Source organism: Primulina eburnea, unplaced genomic scaffold (assembly GCF_022965805.1).
Source record: "Primulina eburnea isolate SZY01 unplaced genomic scaffold, ASM2296580v1 ctg263_ERROPOS1100000, whole genome shotgun sequence".
Lineage (NCBI taxonomy): Eukaryota > Viridiplantae > Streptophyta > Magnoliopsida > Lamiales > Gesneriaceae > Primulina > Primulina eburnea.
The window spans coordinates 52,389-63,237 of NW_027331096.1; the positions used below are offsets into that span (position 1 = coordinate 52,389).

The window sequence follows — 10,849 nt, forward strand, 5'->3', positions numbered from 1 at the left end:
CATATACAATATGTTAAACAATCTCAATAATAGGCTATTATTATAGAATAATAAATCAAATACACATCACATCAATCCAATACAATTTTTAAAACATATTTTTCGAAAAAAGTATGATTAAAATAAATATCCTACACATATAACCAAGATCATGCCTCCCAAAAAATTCAAATTACATTTGCTTCTATAATTTTGAAATCAAATTTAAAAAGTTGTGCCCGGAAAACAATAATTTTTGGCGTTTTGAAATTAAATTCGAAAGAACCCAAAACGCCAAACTAAAAGCAAAATCCAACCAAATTCCATCGGACCTTTGAATTGTTTTGTCTGTCTCCAAATGGCCATGAAACCTTAATACAAGCAATCCTCCTGTCCTCAGCATACTCCTCCTTTGGGCCCCTCTCTTTCTCTCTCTCATTATATCTTCCTCAAGAAGCAAACTTCACTCCACTCCACTCGAAAAACACTCCCTTCTTCGGTTCTCTCCTTCCTCAACAATGGCGGATGTTGTTCCCGAAGGAGCTGGCTTCTGGTTGCCCGCAGAGTTCTTTGCTGACGATGATATTGGCCAAGAAAATCTCGTTAAACATGATTTGGGATCCGATTTCTGCTTCCCCACCGAGTTTCCTTACGATTTCCAAGCTGAGAATCTCGAGCATGTTGAGGTACTCGGTGTTTCTGGTTTGATTCACTGATTTCACTCGATCTGTGCAAATTTCTACGTTTTTCTTGATTTTTTTGGTTGCGGGTTTTTTTCTACAGAAGGCTGCCTGGGTGATGTCCACTTCACCTCAATCAACGCTGGGGAACTGGTCAGGAGGGAGCACCGGCGGGTCGAGCATCGGAAGCCCGAACAGCGCACCGCTGCCTTCGGCTCAAGTTGCGGGTAAAAACGACGCCGTTGTCGATCTCATTTGTAAAGCCGCAGGTCAAGTCGCGAAGCTGAAGCTGAATTCCGGTGATGTGGTCAGGCCAGCGGGGAATTTAGGCCTTTTCGGACCGCCGAGAAGCCCGGATCAAGTCCACTCATCGAACAGGACCCTGAGCCCTTCCATTTTCCAGCCTACACGGGTAAAACCCATTTTTCTTCATTAAAATCAATTTTCGGTCTCTATAAGTTTGAAAAATCTATTCTTACATTCACAGGCTCCGCCGATAACGGCGAAGAGAGAGAATCCAGTCTGTGGAATGTGGTACGGCCCGCAGCAACAAATGTACGATTACATGAGCGGAAAGGCAGTTGGGAGAATGGACCAAGCTGCATGGCCCGTCAAGCAAAACCCTACTCGAAATATCGGGACGGGTAACAGGGCGTTCTTGTTGGGCGGTCCCGGCGGCGGCGTTGCGGCGAAAAGGGAGTGCGCTGGCACCGGAGTGTTCTTGCCGCGTGTATATGGGAGTTCGAATGCGAGTAGCTGTAACGCTTATTCTTCAGAATCTCAGAGGAAGCCAGGTAATTTACAGCTCGGTGACTTTTCATTTTCTCCAATTTCTTGAAAATAAAATTATTTATTATTATTTTTAATTGCATGCTATTATTATGATTAATTTTTTTTTGAAAAACACCAATTTATCTACTTTGGATAAAACTAGAACTATAATATTAATTTTAATTATGTTTTTGATATTACCAGTAAATGCAAATAATTAATTAAAGTTGTAATTGTGTAGAAATTTTTGTAATAAAAATAATTTTTTGAATTCTCCCAAATATGGGAGAATTGGAGAAAAATCCCCATCCACAAACTAGTTTTTGAGTTCAGTCCCTGCATCAGAAATTTTTTTACTGCACTCCCTGACCCATCAAAAAATTTGTTTAAACTCCCTGTTCGGGAAAAAAAATCGTATTTAGCGACGGTTTTTTTAAACCGTCGCTATTTAAATATAGCCACGGATATAAGTACAACCGTCCGTCGCTAAATTTGATAATGCGACGGTTTCTGATAAACCGTCGCTATTAGCAACAGTTTAAACAAAACCGTCGCTATTAGCGACGGTTTAAACAAAACCGTCGCTATTTGATCCATTTTTTAAAATTTTTCTCTTACACAATTGGATATATAAATTGAGAATTTGAGCATATATCTGAGATAAAATACTAACAAAAAAATACAAAATCATGTCTCGATTTAATGAAGTAAGAGTTTGGAAATCAACTCTTTATCATGGTTTTAATCCACCTAAGACAAGTCAGTAGCATAATAATTTCCAGCACAAAATCGGTTAATTCAAGCATACAATCACAATAATTTCAGTATATTTCATACACTATTGAGCACATAAATTGGGAATTTGAGCATATATTCCAAGGAGAACTACTAGCATAAAAAATCAAACTCGTATCTCAATTTATTGAGTAAGAGTTAGGAAATCAACTACTTACCATGATTTTAATATACCTAACAAAAGTTGATATCATAATAATACTCAGCATAAAATAGGTTAATTTCATCACACGAGCACAACAATTTTAGTATATTTCGTACTCTAGTAAATACATAAATTGAGAATTTGAGCACATATTCCGAGGGAGACCAGTAGCATAAAAAAGTAAACTCATATATCAATTTATTGAGTAAGAGTTGAGAAACCAACTCCTTACCATGATTTTAATCTACACAACAAAAGTCAATATCATAATAATATTCAGCACAAAATAGGGTAATTTCAGCATATAACCAAAACAATTTCAGTATATTTCATATTATATTAGGTACACAAATTGAGAATTTGAGCATACATTTCGAGGGAAACCACTAACATAAAAATGCAAACTCGTGTCTCAATTTAATGAGTAAGAGTTGAGAAACAACTCATTACCATGATTTTAAGCTATTTAACAAAAGTAAATATCATAATAAAATAAGTTGATTCAAGTATACAACAATAACAATTTCAGTATATTTCGTACTCTATTGGGTACATAAATTGAAAATTTGAGCATATATTACAATGGAAACCAGTAGCATAAAAAAGCAAACTCGTGTCTCAATTTAATGAGTAAGAGTTGAGAAACAGCTCATTACCATGATTTTAAGCTATTTAACAAAAGTAAATATCATAATAATATTCAGAACAAAATATGTTGGAAACTAGATTCTGAAGTTTGACAAAACATAAATCAATCATCTGAAATCAACTGATATGTGAAAGCAAAATTCAGCAGCTAGACTTATCAACTGAACGATGCAAAGTAAACTAATCAGTTGAAACTGATCAGTTGAAACATTCAACCGAAAATATTAAAGTCTCTCAACTGAAGATTTCTCGGAAAAGAACACTCAATAGACAAAGAGACATATCAGACAGCAACTGAATATGGAAAGCCGCATCGAAATCATTACAGCATAGAACAAAGTATTTCAGCTATTGTAATTAAGACGTCGTTCTACAATCAATGAAAAAAACACTGCCCAAGGAATGATGAAGTGGCAATCAACGGATACATAAATATCAAAGTTACCGTTGAAAGACAAGTCTATAAATACGACTGAAGAACAGTTGAAGAATATAACGATTAAATCAATCTCAAACTTGCTGTTACTCTGTCAAGATCCTAGCTCACTCTTTCACCTGAATTATTCGTAGCAATCTAGGCTACAAGTTGAGCAAACTAGCACTTTGTAATATTGATAATTCAATAAGTGCTAAGTTCAGTTATTCACAGAGATTGTTGTGTTATACTAAGAGTTTCAGTTTAGGCAGTAGATAAGTCCTAACTGAAGTGGGTCTGTACAAGTGTTGTACTTGATCAAAGTCTTTTAGTGAATATCCTATCCTTGAGATAGAAGGGGTGACGTAGGAGTAATTGAATTCTCCGAACATCCAGAAACAACTCTTGCATATTTCTTTCAGTACAGTATTCTATCTTTCAGTCAGTTAATTTTCGCAACTAGTTTAGTTTAACTGATTGTTATTGACCAACAAGATTCCGAGATTCAGTTTGTCACCAAACTGAACTCAAAGTATCATCAAAGAATAATTTTAATTGCTAATGTTTATTCAACCCCCCCTTCTAAACACTATTATCTCAACAACCGATCCTATCAAAATAAGTTGATTCAAGTATACAATCACAACAACTTCAGTATATTTCGTACTCTATTGGGTATATAAATTGAAAATTTGAGCATATATTACAAGGGGAACCAGTATCATAAAAAAGCAACTCGTGTCTCGGTCTATTGATTAAGATTTGGGAAGTCAACTCATTACCATGATTGTAATCTACCGAACAAAAGTCAATATCATAATAATATTTAACACAAAATAGGGTAATTCCACCATACAACCACAACAATTTCAATATTTTTTTATGTATTCTATTGGGTACATGAATTGAGAATTTGAGCATAAATTTTTAGAGAAACCACTAGAAAAAAAATGCAAAATCATGCCTCGATTTAATGAAATAAGAGTTGGGAAATCAACTTTTTACCATGATTTTAGTCCACCTAACACAACAATTTCAGTATACAACCACAACAATTTAAGTATATTCGGTACTCTATTGTGTACATAAATTCAGAATTTGAGCATATATTCTGAGAGGAACTACTAACAAAAAAATGCAAACTCATGTCTCGATTTAATGATGTAAGAGTTGGGAAATCAACTCTTTACCATGGTTTTAATCCACCTAACACAAGTCAGTAGCATAATGATTTCCAGCACAAAATAGGTTAATTCAAGCATACAATCAGTAGCATTATGCTAGTAGTTTTCCTTGGAATATATGCTCAAATTTCCAATTTATGTGCTCAATAGTGTATGAAAGATACTGAAATTATTGTGATTGTATGCTTGAATTAACCTATTTTGTGCTGGAAATCATTATGCTGCTGACTTGTGTTAGGTGGATTAAAACCATGGTAAAGAGTTGATTTCCCAACTCTTATTTCATTAAATCGAGGCATGATTTTGCATTTTTTTTCTAGTGGTTTCTCTAAAAATTTATGATCAAATTCTCAATTCATGTACTCAATAGAATACATAAAAAAATATTGAAATTGTTGTGGTTGTATGGTGGAATTACCCTATTTTGTGTTAAATATTATTATGATATTGACTTTTGTTCGGTAGATTAAAATCACGGTAATGAGTTGACTTCCCAAATCTTAATCAATAGACCGAGACACGAGTTTGCTTTTTTATGATACTGGTTCCCCTTGTAATATATGCTCAAATTTTCAATTTATATACCCAATAGAGTACGAAATATACTGAAGTTGTTGTGATTGTATACTTGAATCAATTTATTTTGTTCTTAATTTTATTATGATATTTACTTTTGTTAAATAGCTTGAAATCATGGTAATGAGCTGTTTCTCAACTATTAGTCATTAAATTGAGACACGAGTTTGCTTTTTTATGCTACTGGTTTCCATTGTAATATATGCTCAAATTTTCAATTTATGTACCCAATAGAGTACGAAATATACTGAAATTGTTATTGTTGTATACTTGAATCAACTTATTTTATTATGATATTTACTTTTGTTAAATAGCTTAAAATCATGGTAATGAGTTGTTTCTCAACTCTTACTCATTAAATTGAGACACGAGTTTGCATTTTTATGTTAGTGGTTTCCCTCGAAATTTATGCTCAAATTCTCAATTTGTGTACCTAATATAATATGAAATATACTGAAATTGTTTTGGTTATATGCTGAAATTACTCTATTTTGTGCTGAATATTATTATGATATTGACTTTTATTGTGTAGATTAAAATCATGGTAAGGAGTTGGTTTCCCAACTCTTACTCAATAAATTGATATATGAGTTTACTTTTTTATGCTACTGGTCTCCCTCGGAATATGTGCTCAAATTCTCAATTTATGTATTTACTAGAGTACGAAATATACTAAAATTGTTGTGTTCGTGTGATGAAATTAACCTATTTTATGCTGAGTATTATTATGATATCAACTTTTGTTAGGTATATTAAAATCATGGTAAGTAGTTGATTTCCTAACTCTTACTCAATAAATTGAGATACGAGTTTGATTTTTTATGCTAGTAGTTCTCCTTGGAATATATGCTCAAATTCCCAATTTATGTGCTCAATAGTGTATGAAATATACTGAAATTATTGTGATTGTATGCTTGAATTAACCGATTTTGTGCTGGAAATTATTATGCTACTGACTTGTCTTAGGTGGATTAAAACCATGATAAAGAGTTGATTTCCAAACTCTTACTTCATTAAATCGAGACATGATTTTGTATTTTTTTGTTAGTATTTTATCTCAGATATATGCTCAAATTCTCAATTTATATATCCAATTGTGTAAGAGAAAAATTTTAAAAAATGGATCAAATAGCGACGGTTTTGTTTAAACCGTCGCTAATAGCGACGGTTTTGTTTAAACTGTTGCTAATAGCGACGGTTTATCAGAAACCGTCGCATTATCAAATTTAGCGACGGACGGTTGTACTTATATCCGTGGCTATATTTAAATAGCGACGGTTTAAAAAAACCGTCGCTAAATACGATTTTTTTTCCCGAACAGGGAGTTTAAACAAATTTTTTGATGGGTCAGGGAGTGCAGTAAAAAAATTTCTGATGCAGGGACTGAACTCAAAAACTAGTTTGTGGATGGGGATTTTTCTCCAATTCTCCCTTCAAATATTATATGAAAAGGCTGAAAAAGAGGAACTAATATTACAATTTCTTTTTCTACTTTTGGTTATTCTACTAATATTATGTGAATATTACGAAAAAGGTAATTCAAGTGGGCCATAGATTTTCTATTCACAGTATCTTCAATAGAGACCCCACCGCTGACCAAATCGCAGGCCCACTTATATTTTTAAAACACTTTGTTTTGGAGCCAAAAGTTACAGTCAAACAGACTATTCTTTTGGTTGAGAATTTAAATTTTTAAAAATTTATATTCTTTTTTGGATTTGATTTTGAACAAATGATATTTAAAATAAAAATTATCTATGTTCTTGTTCCATTTTTGTGCTATATCCATCCCCAAAAGCTTCTATTTCAGTGAGAATAGGACCAATCTTTGCTTGCTCTTTTACATCCAACTCTGACCCACTAGTTTGGACATGCATGTGAAGAAATCCCATTTTCATGCACATATTATTTTACCTGAAAAAGTAAACTAATTTAGATAATAATACAGTAATTATAAGAAGGAAATTTAGTTGTTGGAGTTTTTGATAAGTTGAGTTTTGAATGACATTCTCAATCATCGGTGTAACAGTGTATCCTACATCTTTTCTTCAAGAAAGTAATGTTGATCCCCTTTTCAAGAACTTTGAAAACATGAAAGCTGCTTTGGTTCAATCTCTGCCCCGGTCTCAGCCGGAGACTCGATTCAATGGAGGATTCATGTCAGATTACGGTAGTATATTATAAGTTATATGCTAAAAATCCATCCCGACCTTATTTCGTGGCACATAATGTCTAGTTGCTTATATTGGGGAGTCTTTCTGTGCAGATCTACTGATGGCTCGTAGGAATTCGATCATGTTGCAATATCGGAAAAGCCTGCTATCAGAAAAATGGGCGATGGGTCGAGAAAATCGCCTTCCTCAAGAGTGGAACCAGTGATTCTATGCAATTGTTAAGGAAGAATAATTCAAGAAAATATGTATAGGGAAAGAAAATAACTTGGGCTTGGGGAGGGTGATTTTTTATGTTGTGGTTCTTAATAATTGTGTTGATTTATTAATAATAATATGTAGTTTTTAGGTGTGGTTGGTATTTGGAAATGTAGAAAAGGTACTTTCACTTTCTTGGTTTTGGTATTTTGAAAATAGTAGTGGAAGATACCCGCAGCTCTCCCCTTGTGATGGTAGTGAATTGTTGATGTATAAGGTGAAATAATTTGGGGGATTTTCTTGTTGATTAATGTGAATGTGTGGTTATTGCTATTGAATTTTAACTTTTTTTTAATGCTTTTATGTTGTATTTATATATCGAATGGGACAGGTTATTGCATTTACGATTAATAGTCGTAAAATATATCATAAAAATTGATTTTTGGTAATTGGAAGCAATGTTTGTTTTTATTGAGAAAATGATGTTTGAGTTATTGTATAGTTTGAAATATTTTAATTGTATAATCATGAATAGGTTTTCTTGTCAAAGAACAGGTGAATCGTTCGTATAGTTTTTTTGGGATAATTAAAAGTTTTCCAAAAATGTATAGGCAGGGGTTAGCAAAATATATGTTTAAATCGAGAAAATCGATCGAACCTAAAACTGAAAATTTGGTTTAATGGGTCAATCGTTTTTTTCCCCCAAAAATATAGTTAAATTCAATTTAGTCGGCTCGATTTTGGTTTTGGAAGTAAAATATCAGTTAAACCAATTATATATATATATACACACACATATTATTATCTCATTCCCATATATTTAGGTTTGCATTTGTTTCATATAGACCAAAAAAGTTACGAGAAATAAAAATTCTCATTTTACCACCATTAATAATTTAGTAATTATGGTAATTAAAGCCTTGTTATCATTTATTCTGTTTTGAAAAAATAAAAAATAAATAAAAACGATCAAGACCCCAACATCAGCTAGCATCCTGAAGAAGAAGAAGCGCAACAACGACAACGAATGGTCTCCAAATCACCAAACAAACAAAGAATAGTTTTTATTGACGAATTAGACTTCTTAAAAGCTTAATTATTTCAATGATAACATTTTTGTCATATAATGATATAGTATATAAATATGTTTTTTTTAAATTAATAGTGCGCCTGCGCCTTGCCTGAATAAAGCTTGTACCTTGCACCTCAGGCTCCAAGAGCCCTTTGCGCCTTGCGCCTCTAATAACTATGGGCGTGCTGGTTTCAAGTTTGATATGGGGTTCTGTATTGTGCTATGATTTATGATTGTTCTCTTCTATTTATCATGTTTTGTGATTTATGAATTTTGTCCAGTGATCATGCCATAGTTGTCAATAGCGCTTGTAGCGCTCGCTATCGCGTGTAGCGAGGCGTAGCGACGCCCCGTCGCTACAGGGGGCTATGCGCAAGCCACTTTCAAATAGCGAGCGCTGTGGTCGCTTTAGGCGCTATTTCTGTAGGGCTATAGCGAGTAAATAGCGCGCTATGTCAAGAAAAGCTTGGGCAGTTTTTCCACCCAAATTTCGGCCCATTTTCCACCCAATTTTAAGCCCAATTTTCGGCCCATTCAGCACACCCTACAATCAGAAACAGCGCGTATCTTCTCCACTTCTCCAAGCATCAACAACACGCTCAAGAAATCTTCCCTTGCACCGCCGACTGCCGGAATTCTGGCCGCAGGCCGCCGGACTTCAGACCACCGCTTGCATCCCCCCACTTCGGTAGTAATCTGCTCTTCTCTTTCTTTTTTTTTTCCTTTTTTTCTGGTTTTTGATTTTTTTGGGCATTTGACGGCTGCCATTTGTTTATTGCCATTTGGACAAACTGGCACATTCCAAAAATTGTTGCAATCCCACAATTTTTCTGTTTCCCAGCCGTTCGCTCACACAAATTAAAAAGATTCCTAGAACACTAAATTTGTCGTCTTTTTTTTTTCGATTCTGATTAATTTATTCTCATAATTTAAAATAAATCATAATTAACCATTTGATTTTTTTGGACATTTATTACTGTCCAAAATGACATTCGGTAATATGTTACTGCCATTTGATTTTTTTTTTACATTTGATTTTTTTGGACATTGATTACTGCCATTTGATTACTGACACTTGATGAAGAAGATGAAGATGAATTTTTAATTATGCTTTTCTAGTTTTAGAATTGAGGTTTTATATGCTTTGAACTTATATATTTGTTATTTAAGAATGAAAGATTGAATTGAAGTTAGTATATGCTATATATTATATATTTATATGCTTGGGGCGCTTTATTTTCAAATAGCCCTCGCTACGCGCTATAGCCATGTGCAACCTCTGCGCTACGGGGCGCTACGCGCAATTGACAACTATGGATCACGCCATTTACTTTATCTGTTGTTGGAGAAGAAATACAATGTAACTGACACACTTTATTGAATGTTTTTTGGATTTGTTTTTGCTACGGGCAAATGTTTGATAACAAGCCCGTCTTTTTGAGACTGGCCGATTCTTGTTATTTGTAGTCCTTTTTCAATACATACCTTTCTAACCATAAATGGAGATTGGTTGTAACTTTACTTATCACAAAATGCAGCGACGTGAAGGTTCAAAAGGACATTGGTGGTTAGAAATGCCAAATTCAAATAGACCATCTACCTCATATTCAGTGTCGGATGGTATTCCTAGTGCTACCACTGAAAACATCACAAACAGGCTCACTTCATTGTGTGTGGCTGAAAAAGGTGAGCAGTCTCATGTGTCAGAACCTTCAATACAGTTTGGGAACATTGGGTTGAAGAGAGTCATGTATCACTTCATGAAGAAAAATGTAAATTGAATCCTAAGGCATATGAAACAGTGAGTGGAGCCACAACAACAAAAGTCAATAAAGGTCCAGTTGACTTTTAATAGTAGTGGAAGATACCCGCAGCTCTCCCCTTGTGATGGTAGTGAATTGTTGATGTATAAGGTGAAATAATTTGGGGGATTTTCTTGTTGATTAATGTGAATGTGTGGTTATTGCTACTGAATTTTCACTTTTTTTCAATGCTTTTATGTTGTATTTATATATCGAATGGGACAGGTTATCGCATTTACGATTAATAGTCGTAAAATATATCATAAAAATTGATTTTTGGTAATTGGAAGCAATATTTGTTTTTATTGAGAAAATGATGTTTGAGTTATTGTATAGTTTGAAATATTTTAATTGTATAATCATGAATAGGTTTTCTTGTCAAAGAACAGGTGAATCGTTCGTATAGTTTTTTT

General features: G+C 33.8%; 1 protein-coding gene across 3 annotated transcripts; it reads left to right on the forward strand.

Annotated features, from left to right (window-relative positions):
* The first annotated feature begins 312 nt into the window (after positions 1-312).
* LOC140820886 (uncharacterized) lies at positions 313-7,915 on the forward strand. Of its 3 annotated transcripts, none has more exons than XM_073181261.1 (5): positions 314-665; positions 766-1,071; positions 1,147-1,453; positions 7,223-7,363; positions 7,460-7,915. In XM_073181261.1, exons 1-5 carry the CDS (start codon positions 498-500, stop codon positions 7,570-7,572), a joined length of 1,035 nt encoding a protein of 344 aa, XP_073037362.1. In that variant the 5' UTR covers positions 314-497; the 3' UTR covers positions 7,573-7,915. The 3 variants fall into 3 exon arrangements, with proteins under 3 accessions (XP_073037363.1, XP_073037362.1, XP_073037361.1); XM_073181260.1 differs by having other exon boundaries at positions 317-665; positions 763-1,071; XM_073181262.1 differs by lacking the exon at positions 7,223-7,363 and having other exon boundaries at positions 313-665; positions 763-1,071.
* Positions 7,916-10,849: the final 2,934 nt, after the last annotated feature.